General features: G+C 44.2%; 1 protein-coding gene across 1 annotated transcript in view; it reads left to right on the forward strand.

Annotated features, from left to right (window-relative positions):
- Positions 1-6,663: 6,663 nt before the first annotated feature.
- The window catches only part of CFAP74 (cilia and flagella associated protein 74), a 46,807-nt gene continuing 40,234 nt past the window's right edge, over positions 6,664-13,236 (forward strand). The window contains exons 1-6 of the mRNA XM_025177758.2: positions 6,664-7,751; positions 8,247-8,327; positions 9,805-9,972; positions 11,092-11,182; positions 11,554-11,697; positions 12,552-12,650. Of these exons, the coding sequence (XP_025033526.1) occupies positions 9,849-9,972; positions 11,092-11,182; positions 11,554-11,697; positions 12,552-12,650 (458 nt within the window). The 5' untranslated portion in view covers positions 6,664-7,751; positions 8,247-8,327; positions 9,805-9,848. The remainder of the gene's footprint in view (positions 7,752-8,246; positions 8,328-9,804; positions 9,973-11,091; positions 11,183-11,553; positions 11,698-12,551; positions 12,651-13,236) is intronic.

Below are 13,236 nucleotides of genomic sequence, written 5' to 3' on the forward strand. Positions count from 1 at the left end.
TAATAAGGAGGATGAATTACATCTGGCAGAAGCTGGGAGGAACTCATGGGCCCCTGGGGTGTCCTTTGTTTCAGCCAAGTAAACCGGAGTCACACCTCATAAGTCATTTTTGGGCCCTAGAGTCAAATCTCTTTCAGTTCATTGTTTTCTAAATCTTTAAGAAGCTATGGGGATTGGTTTACTATTCTCTTTTCAGCCAGATGGCCGGTATCTTTGGAACCAGCATTTGCAGGATAAAACCTGCCCCATCCTGGATGCATTTACTACTAACCAAATGCCTGAGAATTTCATTTAATTATTTATCAGACAACTTCTCTTTCGAAGTGGTGCACAGGACCGTTGCCACATGGCTGAGAATGCTTCCCTTGGAGCCAGGCTTCCTAACTTACCTGATGAAACATTTTTAAAGTTTCCTTTAATTAAAAATTTCAATAAATGGAAACAGAATTCTGCACAGCCAAGCATCTGTCCCCAGCATCATCTTGATTTCCAAGAATGCCTCAGGGCCCCATGCTGGCCTCATAGATCTTTTGAGAACATAAAAATAGTGTCTAGTGCTTAGTTTGAAAGTCTGACCTCTTGCCCCCTCTCCCCAAAAGACTGAGCTGGCACACTGGAGGTCATTCTGAGGGCTCGGTGTCATAGCCTGAGAGAAGATATTGCCAGCCAGATGTAGAATATGATGAATGCCAGGTTCTCTTTACGTGCCCTTTGGAGAGCTCAGACAATGACTCTTCTGTAGGCCTTTGGAGTTCCCCAGCCACACATGAGTCAGCGATATCAGAAATGGCCAAGGGCATTTGAAATGTAGGATCATTAGAAGTAGAGCTGAAGAACCAACTTCCAATTTTTATTTTTATTTTTTAGCCCTCCTTGGCTACAAGCCCTGCTGGAGCAACTCTTCCATTCTTCAGAGAGTGAAGGCAGGCTTGGGAACTATGTGTGGTGAGCTCTCCAGGGTCCTGAAAGGCTACAGTCCAGACCTGTTGGCGCGTTGTCCACTCTGCGGCTGGCTTTGCCTAGCACACTTAGCTCGGCTATTGAATTAACCCATTTTCTGGGTTCACAGAGTACATGGACCTACAGATGAAGCAAATGGGCTGGCTTCATACAATGCACTAAGCCTCCTCCTCCCCTCTCCCCAAAGTCACTAACCACATATAGCATGATGGACAATATAATATAAATAATGGATAGCAGCCGTTGGGTTTCCAACTAATTTGTATAAATGTGGAGTTAGCTTTCTTGAAGTCTTCAGGGTGGCCAGAAGGAGGGTGGGAATGACCATGGCTGGCAGATTACATGGACACACGCGTGCAGTTCTGTTGCCAACAGTACAGAAGTGGTCTGCCATTGTCTTCCTTTAGGGTGTTTTTCAAATTTGCCATCTAGTTGACAACTCTGGATCTTCTGATGGTCTCCTATCCAAGTACTAGCCAGATCTGACCCCAATTAGCTTTTTTCTCAAATCAGCTGTGGTTGACTATGGGTTGCCACTTAGCTGAGCAGCGTGCAATTTCGTTCCTAATTATCGGACAACTCTTGTAGAATTCCATTCCATTGCAGGACATATGCTTTCTTCATCTGAGAAGATGTTTCCAAAGGCTTGAGGATTTCTGAGATAGGTTTCAGAAGGCTTTGCCTCTTTTTTATTGAAATATAAAAGTCTACTGCAGCTGTTTTAGCTTTTGCTAATGGAGCATTTTCCAAGAAGTGCCTTCCTCTTGACATCCTGACAGCCAATCCAGTGAGGAAATAAATTAAATACCTCCTTCTGCCCACTCAATGCAGACCATCAATAATTAGTGTTGCTCTATAGATGCCCAAGTGGGTGATTGCTGTGTGGCAGTGTCTCCAAATGCCTGTGAACACTGAACCCTCATGCCTATTTTTATATGCCAAGCTGGAGAGATCAATAGGGCTTTCTCTCCCAGACAGAGGATTTAGATCCCTTTCAGGAGAGGATGTCTCCAGAGGGAATTGCCTCCAATTTTACATTTAAGATCAGCATCCCTTGAAGAATATTTCCATGAACCTGTCCTTTTAATCATGGTCAGGAATGCCAAGAGGAATGGAGTCAAAATTAGGATATTGAGGGGGAAAAAAAAGAATCCCAACACTTGGCAGAACCTTGAAGCTCGCAGATGTACAAAATATCTTTGCTATTTTTAAGTTGGCTCATAAAACAGCTCTGTAAAAATTAAGAGCAAAGTCAAAATGTGCAATTGTGGTCAAAGTGACTGTTGCTATGAAGGCATTGCCTGAATTTATTGTCTAATTATGGCAAAGAAATGGCTGTGCTTTCTAGTTACAGCAGCACCTGACAAGAACCTAGGACTTGATGAAAGTATGTTAATGGTTGGGTGGGTTCTCACCCTACATTAAGCCATTATTTAAAAATAGCTTTCTGAATACATCATAATTGGCCATGTTCACCCCAAAGCCATAAGCCATGATTGAGAAACCAACAGTAGGTTCACATATTGCACTCAGCAAAAAGCAAACAAACCACTTTATAGCTTAGCATTGGCACTTTATGCTAAGTGTAAGCACAACCGTAGCACTGTGCTTTGTAATCCGTGGTTTATAGCTGAGTGAGTTGTGTGAACCCAGGCGATAATGGTTTAGTCAGTGGGCCCCAACCACACCATAGCTTAGCAGAGTGCAGGAGTGAATCCTGGGATTATATTGCAATCATCCAGAGAAGTAGTTCAGGCCACACTTTGAGACACTCTACCTGCCGTTAAAAAGCCAACTCTACGTTGCAATTTTCCTTCCTAAACTGCCCAAAACGTGCCATTCTAAGAATGGAAGCAGCATGCAACGATATTCCATATTTGTAATGGCATTGAACAGTATCACCCTCCCTCGCAGGGTCGCTGTGTGGATGCAAAAACTTGGAAGTGTTTTTTTTAAAAGTGCACCAAAGGACAGGCACACTGGAATTAAAGGCCATAGAGAGCAGGAGGCAGTTTTTTGACTTCGTAATAGTACTGTATATAGCTGTATATATAATACCACTGTTTACAGATATATGTTCTCTCTTCCTTTCAGCGTTTCCAAGGTGACAGCTACTCAAATAAGCTAAAAATTTCTATCCCTGGCAGAAAGGAGGGGGTGTAATAAAGATCCAACTAGTGTTTTGTTGTTATTGTCCTTGCTGTTCCCCTAGGGTGAGCTGTCTTAAACAGAAGGTTAACCTCTCTTGCCCTTGGCCAGCACAAGCCAACTACCATGACATTCCTCTTTAAAATTTGAGGGCGGGAATAAAAGAGAGAAAAGGAGAGCAGATCCTTAAAATAAAAGAACAATAAAGCTTGATTAACACTTTTTCAGGCATTTCTACTAAGGTGTTACAAAGTGAAATAGGAGAGAAGTTCCCCCTCATTTATGGCTTCCAGATATAAAAGGTCCCCGTGTGGTGGGAGAGGGGGCAAAAACATAGTTTGTAGATGACCCATCCTTGTATCAATTCTTCTCCTTTATCTCCTCCAGTACTTGATTTATTTTGCCCTTATGTGCACTAAGCCACAGTTTGTTGAATCATGGTTTATCATATCAACCACAATTGGCTGAGGCCACATAACCTCTTAACCCTAAAGCAAACAGAGCACGTCCTGGCTTAGGACAATGGGCAAACCTAGCCAACGGTGGCTAATGTGAGAAATCACAATGAACCCTACATTGTCAGTCTTAAACCCTGGTTTATGGCTTTGTGCCTTATGCAATCCCAGCCAATGGCGGTTTACTCAATCCATTAACCGAACCATGGTTTAGCAGGATGTGGACATAATCGGAGAGCAGCCTGGGTTCAGGCTTGGGTCTTTCCTAGCCCTGCTTAGAGGCCAAGAAACAGGAGCTTGTACGCTGGAGTTTTAGCTGCTCTTCTCCCAACTAGGCCTTTACATAACATTTCTTTTATGCAATGCTTACCACCTCCACAAAGCAGAAAGCCATCTTTATAGCGTTCCAATTATTTCAGTTATTCCCACCCCACATACACCTCCCAGCAATCCTTTTAATAGCTGCTTTGCTCTCAGCACTCCTGGGAAATCTGTGACACTTCTAGCAAGAGATTTGTAGGCTTTTGCGGAGTTCCTCCCTCTTCTCTGAAAGTTGTTTGCCTGTTTACCTGCATGGTTTCTCTTCCAAGCCCCCTCTCTTTCCACTGCTGGTTCCAAAACGCGTGAAGGGGCTGGTAGGCACGACGAACAGAGCACGAGAGAAATGAAATAAGACTGAACACCAGGTCAGCTGCAGAATTAGGTCCATGAACATTCACAAGGGCATCTTTGCCATTTCAGAATCTTACCGTGCTTGGGATAATGTCACTACTACAGATTCCATAAAATCTTTCATTTGAACCAAACAAGTCTAGTGTGAAATATAGCAGGGGCAAGCAAGTGGGATTTAGTGTGGAGCTAGTATGTTCAGAATTATGCTGTTACTCTAAAAATGTTCAAAGTCTTTTAAATGTTCCCTGCCATATATAGCATTGGTAATATAAGACATGTAATTTAGTATTAATCTCGCATACATCCAAGAGTGGGTGTGAGTGATGTGGCTAGAATAACCCTTGTCTCACAGGAAGATCTGAATCTCTGATCTGTGAGGCAGCTGAGCAGAGCTAGGTCAATAGAAAACGTTGCAACAAGTAATTAATCAGAATATGAACATTCTTCTGGAGTCTTGAAAGGACCAGAAAATTACGTTTCCCTGCTGATTTGCAGGCGTGCGCGTTGAGAATGTGGGAAGAATGAAAGCAATCGCATTACTTTTTTGGGGGGGGCATAATGCTTGGAGAAGGGTGCAGTATTTTACCCCAGTTTTGAATTTTTGATGTGGGTCATGGATATTCTCAGAAAATGGCAGCTGGGATGGCAATGGCCAATCCCCAAATAGCCCTTTATTAAAAGACAGGCTGGTGCAGTAGTTCTCTGCTACCCATTTAGCCTCCCATGATGCTGGAAGTCCTTTTTTCCTTCCAAGTCTTTTTTTTGGAATGGGGGGGATAAATGGTTCCATTCATTTCCAAGTAAGTCCTTTGTTGCTGACATTTTCTAGGAGCATCTCCTTGAGGTATTTTTAACAAAATGAACCAAGATATTGGCTGTGGTTAAAGGTGGTTACTTCTGTTGTTTGAATGCAAGTCAGATAGAGCTTAATACCCATGGACCCAACACTATCTATAGATGCAACCATGTCCAGCTGTACACACCCCACAGTGCTCTCCACTCCATTTGCAAGTGAGACACTTATACCAGCGATCTCCATTTTCTGCCTCCGCGTAGCCTGTGGCAAACAGGAAAAATGAGCTAGGAACCTTCTGAGTCGAACACTTGATTTGACTCCTCCAGGATTGTGCCCAGGTGCGTTGAGAGACACTAAACCACAAACTAGCCAGCCTTGTTTTGTCTGAGTGTATTGTGCAGAGTCAGTTTGTGTCATTTCTAGTTCAGGGTGTCCTTTAGACCCCAACAACTGGGTTAATTGAATCAAATTATTCCCTTCTTGAAAGTGCCAAAGGCTGAACCAGTGTGCTCTGGCAGTCCAAGTAAGTGTTCCACCACTGTCTTCTTATTAGCAGCATTTAAAACAGAATAGTTTCTTCTGGTAGGAAGTGAAACAGCAACCAGTGAAGATTAGGCCAGGCTGGCCTTCTCCTTGCCATGAAGGTCCTCCACGGAAGCAGGATGATCACTTCCAGGTCTCCCTTCCCTCCCGTTGATGTCCCACAGTTGTTCACACATTGCATCTAAATCAGATACTGTAGATCAAAGAGCCACTCAGGAGAAGTAAGCAGACAAACAACTGGAGTCAGATTTGTGCATGCAGGCTTAATCTCTAGATGTAATAAGTATGTTATATATTGATCTTCAGATCCTCTGATTTACCCCTCTCTGAGGAGGGTTGAACCAAAAAGGTCCTTGCTCCGTACTGCTGACTTTAAGGCTAAAACTGCAATTTTTAGGATGTTGTCACTGAGCTGAGCTGTGAAAAGTACTTCTTCTTAGTATAGTGATAGTACCATAAATCCTTAAGAGAGGGCAAACAGTATTAACACCAGTGCAATAACGTCTTAGAAGGTAAATAAAATGGTTGCATTTGAGGAAGCACTTTGAAGAAGAGAATATATTTACTCATAGAAGATGGTCTGTTAGAACTGATCGTATATGAAGGTAATAAGAAATAAAATCACTAAGTTCCATAGAGTGGAGGGGAAAATGTTTTGCCCCCTGCTTGTGTGGGTGGAGGTGTAGGGAATGCGAAATCCAACTTAAAACGATCACAAAAGAACTGTCATTCAGCTGAAACACAAGAATTAATTTTTAGAGGCGCTGCCAACTCTAAAAATAGAAAAGGGGAAGAAGGAGCCAAAAGGAACAGCTTAGAGAATTAGAGCAACTGGAGTCCTCTAAATAAGAATTTATCTGAATGTTTTGAATCAGGCATATTTCTTAGTAACTGGCAGGCGGTTCCTTGCCAGCCGGTTGGCAGACGAATGAAAAACGTCTTCATACTGTTGAGAAAATTACTGGTGACCAGGTTATTTGCTTGTTCCTGCCATACTGTACGGATGTCATTATCCTCAAGATATTCCAGTTTGTCCTTGAGCAAAATTCAAACCTTGTTGTTGTCATTCAGAACTCTGAAGGCCTCGCATTAGGGCATCTAAAGAGTCACTTTGTGGTAGTGAGGAAGAGCAAGTGAATGAAAACTGGTGCCTTCCCTTTGCTTTGGACTATCGCTCCCACAAGCCTCCCACGCCGGCTGGTGCAGATGGGAGTGGTGGTCCAAAACATCTGGCGGAGCACTGGATTGCTTATCTTGGCTAGGGCTGCAACAATTGAGCCAACCCCAAGATGGCAGCAAAGAATTAACTTTTTTTTTTTAATTTCTACCCTGCCCACTAGCGGTCACCTGTATTTTTGCTCCCAGATCTGATACCCTCAACTTCTGCATTACGCTGGCTGCAGCTGTCTTCAACTGGGGCTTGAAACCCCCACTAGCCAGCATCCCGTGGAGCCCAACCCAAACTGCAGAATGGCTGACCAGGATGAGTCAACCAGGCCGCTCTTAGCCTTGCCTACCTCAAAGGGCCGGGGAGAGAAATATGCATTGAATTGGACTTCAAGGGAGAATCAGGCACTCTGCCGGAGAATCTTGTGCCAACATCAGGCCTCACAGCAGACCCGCAACCCTTTTTTCCCCACGTGGCTCACACAGCAGAAGACGGCCAGCCACGTGAGCATCTCTATTGGAGGTTGGAGCCCCAACGCCGGCAGTGACTTCAGGGCTTCGATCCACGCGCCCGAGATTAAACTCTTCCCTTCCTGCCATTCCAAGTGAATGGATCCGTGGCAGTTTCTATGCCGGCTTCGGCAGCTCAGACCTGTTTACCTGTTCTTTCCAGGCCTTTTTTCTTTTTTTCCCCCAGATAACCCATCATCTGAAATAACACGAAGTTAAATAACATGGGCCCTGAGTGCTTGGGCCAAGAAGCGGTTCTCTTCCTGCCCTTAGCAGTCATAGAGGTGGTGATCATGAGCAACAGTCATCAGGAACTGTAACTCTGATTTCTTCTGCTGCGACTTGAAGGTTAAATCATCTGATTTTAGCCCAACGGTTCTCCTCGCTGGGGGTCTTCGGCCAGCCTTCCCGCGGCTAAGCTGCTCGACGTTTGGCACTGGAGGAAATCCTTCAAGAACAGCTCCGCAGAACTCTGGACCTGGCCAGCACCCCCCTCCCAGGTAGGCCTGCTAGAGGCTGATTTTTGCACACACACACCCCTTGGATGGCTAGTGGGGTGGTGAGAAACAGTTGAGGCTTTGCGCAGGGTGGAAGCAACCTAGGCTTTATTTGGTGGGCCTGTCTGTTGATTCGGCTTTGCTGTCTGCCCTCTGCAATTCTGCTTTTCTTGCACGACTGTGGCAACGGCAACCCAGCAGGTTTCCGAAAGAGGCGCCTGCTCCTTTAAGAGCTACCTGGCCGGAAATTTAGACCGGCCGCCGCCTCTCGTGAGCCTCCATCGAGAGACGACTAGAATTGCTTGGAATGTACCATTCGCTCCCTAGAAGAGGGGAGCGAGAGCGCTTTTTCCCCGGCATCTCGCAAATTAAGCGAGCGGGCGGACGCTTTCCGCTCTGCAGACGTCAAGGGAGGGGGCAGACGCCCTTATTTTCCCTCCTTTCGAAAAAGCTGGGTCACCCGCTTCTCTCTCAAATTGGTTGTCTCCGTTGCCTTAGGAGCTATCCCAAACGGACGCCCGGAGACGGGGAGGAAAAGTTGCGAAGCGAGTTTGCTGGACGCCTTCCCGAGTTGATACCGTAAGCGGAAGGGAATGGGGTGATCCGACGGGACGGTGGTGTGAATGTAGGGCGCTGACCTGCCCAAAGCGTGCATTGGCGCTATAATAACTAGGATGGTTATTCTGCCTTAAGTGGAAGCACTCAGGTTCGTGATGATGCCCCTGACGTTCAACAGAGAGCGTTTGCCCTGATAACCTGGATAAAAGAAGAGCAATGCAATAGAGTATGGCTGAGTTGCACAACCTGGTGACTGAATTCATCCAGTTTTTATTAATGAATCCGATGCACAATACACCCGCCCTAAAAAGAAGCCTCACGAACTTAGCCTGTTGGGCAAATGTAATTACTAAGATTGTAACTGACTGTTAGGTGAGTACCAGCTCATGCATTAAGCCTGGAAGCGGCTTGCTTAGTTGGGTTTAGCTTGCTGGGTGATTCCAGCCATTGTAGCTCACGGATGTTACTGTTGGCTCAGCTGGTTGGATGACCTCAGGTTGTGTTGTTTTGCCTCTACTGTACCAAAAATCCATGTTTTTGCCGCTGTTTCTGGCTGCTACTTTTCACTGAAGCATTTTAAATTCCCATGCAGACCATGCAGATACCTAGTTCATCTATTGCCATAATATGTTTAGCCCTGGTTTTCTGAAAAAAAACACGGCTGGATCCCAGCTACACTCAGCCATAACACATGATATATAAATTATAGTTGACACAACATACAAGGCCATTTCAAACAAACCGACTTCGTTTTTGGAACGTTTGGTACTCAATTTTGGTCTGGATGTACTGCCTTTGCCTTTGAATTTGCCGTGTTATGACTTTCGTGGATCGTAGGCACTTTTGCCTTCCTCCATAAAAATAATATTAAAGATATTATTTTCAATATTTTGTTCATATTTTTACAGAGAAATAGTAAATAGATTTGTCTTTGATTTATTGCATACATTTTCAAGGCAAGGCATAAAATAAATAACGTCTTTATTTTTATTCTTTCTGATTAAAAAAAAACTAAAACATGCTCATGGGCCCTAGGCAATTGTGCCTAATGTGGCTAATGGAAAAGACAGCCTTGGTTCTGGGATGTATCCCCCCACTTGAGTTGGTGGCCCTCATCCAACTCAGATAATGGACTTTCCTTTGTTCTCAAAAGGTAGATTGGAATAGGCAATGCTTTTACTACAGGATCATCTGCTCTGGCCTTTTATTTATTTTATTTATATTTATACATCACATTTATATAGCTGCCCATCTCACACCAAGCAACATTTATATTTATGTATAAACATCTGCACACCACCTTTTGACCTTTCAAAGGCTCCCCATAGTACCTCTGAAAGAGATTTTAAGAAATGTCTAAGAACTGGGATAGGTGAGTTGGGAGCACTGAGAATTTTGGCACGCGCTAGGAGTAAAAGGTGGACTAATAGGACTTATCGCTGATCAAGAAGGAATCCTTTCATTATTTTTGTTCCAAGTCGTTCATATTATTTTGTAGTTAAATGCCGTTTGAGAAGAGGAGAGCTCCCCCAAATTAGCGGAATGGAATGCCGTACTATTTCAGAAGAGGACCGGGCTCCTGATTTATATTCCATCATGGAAGAGAACAAGGAAGAAGAAACCGATATCCTTGATGAACTTGAGCAAGACAAGGAAAGTTGGAAAGGTTAAGCTGTAAAAGACTATTTTATTTTGCAAAGCTAGTCTGTATCGTGTCTCCCCAGGTGGCAGAGTCTAGGGGCCTTGGCTGATCTTGGAGAAGCAAAACAGGGTCAAACCTGGTTAATGCTTGGCTAAGAGATCACCCAGGGCATCCCATGCTTATAGGGTATGCTGGGAAGTGGAAAAAAAAATCCCAGTAGGAAAATACTCCTGAATAATACCCAAGAATAGATGGACAATATCAGGAGGTTCAGTTCAGTTTAATGGAGACTTTATACCCTACGTTCTAGAACGTTTGTGAATGTGAACTATCAAACTAGCGGGGTGACCGTGTCCTTTTGGGCTCATCTTCTGTCTAAGCCAAGCAATCATTTTTTTACATTCTCACCAAGGAAAATGGAGGCTCCCTCAATATTTAGCAGAGATGTTGATTCTGGCAAGCTAGTAGAAACGGACTCATGCCATCCTTCGGCTCTGCCTCTGACGTGACCCCAGCTGCTGTGATTTATTAAATAAACGAGCATTAAGCCGCCTGGCTTAGAGCAACGTGAGAACTCAGCCATGGTTGCAGATGCAGAGCAAGACCTGGCTCCTGTTTCTCCTACCTTTCAGAGGAAGCAAAAAGTAGACCTAGATGGCCCCTGAGCAGCTTTTCAATTCTGTGGTTTAATGACTACCACTTACTTCAGGGTTTTTCAAACTTGGCAACTTTAAGATGTGTGGCGTGCTGACTGGGGAATTCTGGGAGTTGTAGTCCACACATCTTAAAGTTGCCAAGTTTAAAAAACACTGGCTTACATCTACCCCCTTTGCTTCTGTTCACCACATCAGAAATCTCTGAGTGTCCTATTGCTGTTTGCTGTGCCAGAGTGCCTTCAGAAAGCTCTTTCAGCTGATCGGCTCTGACAGCCGGGTCACCCAGGTGGAATGCTTTGTCTTCTTAAAGTTCCTGCCTGTAAAATTGTCCCTGTGTATATTTTTTGGCACAATACTCCCCTTTCCCTCCTCCAGTTACACCCAGCAGCGAAGCTTTTAGCACATTGCATCCCTGACCTCTTGTCTTGCAAGCAGAGGGAGCAAAGGTTTAGCTCTTTTAACAGGAAAAATCTCTGATTTCCATCAGAACTAGGACTTGAGGAAGAAACTAGGGAGGAAGCCCGCCTAACCAATGAAGGTTCTTTGGAAGAAACTGAAGAGAGTATGGATATTAGCAAGTGAGTCTGTATCTATATCTTTACTGTAAACCGCCCCAAGAGCTCCAGGATGATTTTAAAAATTTAATAAAATAAATATATCTAGTGGGCTGTTTTTTAAAACAAGGGGGCTGGGGAAAAAAACCCCAAAGCGAAATTTGGAAATGTTGACCCTTAAAATCTCCCAGGTGAAAAAGCTGAGCTGAATTCTGGGTCTTCACAGAAACTGAGAAGCTGCAAAAAGGGGAACCGGAAGGGGGCACGTAGCGTGCTGGGCCTTTATCCTAGCCTAAGGCATCCCTCGATGTATTTATTTAAATAATTTATAGGCTACCCCAGCTTATCACAACGGTCTGTTGCTTGATGTCGATACGTTCCTTTCTAACTAATAGGAAAAGTTCCGAACAATTCCTGGTGCAGCGCCGAGGACGGATCATGAACTACACAGATCGAGTTCGTGTCCTCAACTTGCGCCGAAACCTGAATCAACTTGATAGTCTTACTAAACAAAAAGAGATGCTCATTCAAAAAACAAGGTCAGTTTCCCCACTGTTGCCTGCCTTTTTCTGCTGTTTATAGAGCAACGCTCAGAAATTAATTTTGGCTCTGGCAATTTTTGCAGATGGCGCAGATGCTGATGAGGAAACAACTACATCAGGGCTCTAAATACCAACAAAAAAAAAGTCCAAACTTGTGCAAATCACCAAATCCAAAACAGCATATTTATTCACTGATTGCTGTTTCAGGGTCTCACAACCAGTATGGCATCTCTGGGTGCAGCAAGGGGGTAGAGAAGTTGGATGCGAAGGCTCTTAAAGAAAAAGTGAGATCTAAATTGAACAAATATATACGCGAAGTTCCTGTAACTGCTTCCAAATGTGTTGGAGTGTAACTTTCATCATCCCCAGCTACCACAGCCAGTGACTCTGCTGGCTGGGATAATGGAAGGGATGGTTCATGACATCTGGAGGACAACAAGGTTCAAGTAGAAATGCTCCCATCTTGGTTGGGTGAATCAGGCCTTGTTAATTAAAATTATACGTAGCTGACTAGCCTTCCTAGTCCTTTACCGGTGAGATGGCAGATCTAAAGGATGATCTGAGAAAGGTTCATGGTAAAGGGGAAATTAGCACTTCTTTTCCTTTTCTCTCCTCCTTTTTTTTTTCTTTTCCTTTTGTGTAGCATCCCTTCAATTGTGAACCTTTGAACTGGGCTAATTTTTCCTTTTAATCCATGCATGGTATTAAAGGATTATAGAAACCTTAGGTGCTTTATAAGCATGGAATGAGGAGCAAAGCCAAGGAGCGATGCTGCAGATGTCCGGGAAGAACACAGGGCTGAAACGGACTGTGCCAACTGCCCTGGCTGAATCCTGTTCTCCTGTTTTCAGAGAAGAGTTGAATGCTTGCCATTCTCGGCTGGACACGCTCAGCGAGCAGCAGAGGAATGTGGAGAAAGAAATTGAGAACGAGAAGAAGGCTGGGAATAAGTATGTAACTCTACCTGCTTATCAGAGGTTTCTCCTCTTCTCCAAGATGTTTCCAAGGGCTGGATTTGGCTCCTTTCTGTCACTTGTCGCTGCTGAAGCTGAAAACCCCCAATAGTGCTATCTGCCCCCTCTTTGATTTCTTCTCTTTAAAGGTATTTAATGAGTTGGTGATTAAGATGTTTGATCAACAAAGGCAACCCAGTTAACCCCAGAGATCCCAGGCTGCTGCGGGAGGAGTTAACCTTTTGCTGGGTGCAGGCAAAACCAAGGAAGTCTGTTTCTTGATGCCATCTTTTATCTGTCCCACAAGTTATTAGTGCGTGAGAGTGGGCTTTTATTCAGCAAATCTAGGTCCATGCAATAGCTTTGAAACAGCTCGCTCTTCTTCGCTTCTACCTCAGAGGCAAGAGTCCACCCAGAAGCAGTTAGAACTAGTACTGGACCAAACAAGGTTTCTTCATTTTCATTCCATTTACTGGCAAAGAAATTGCTGTGGGTCATTCCCTTCCCCACCCTTCAAGGCAAAGCATTGGTAAAATGTTTGTGGATGGAGTTGCAAAATTCTTGCACTGAGTTCAGTCATGAG

This window comes from Python bivittatus, unplaced genomic scaffold, assembly GCF_059951505.1.
Source record: "Python bivittatus isolate LINGU-HERP-01145 unplaced genomic scaffold, Pbiv_v1 ctg000090_np1212, whole genome shotgun sequence".
Classification (NCBI taxonomy): Eukaryota; Metazoa; Chordata; class Lepidosauria; order Squamata; family Pythonidae; genus Python; species Python bivittatus.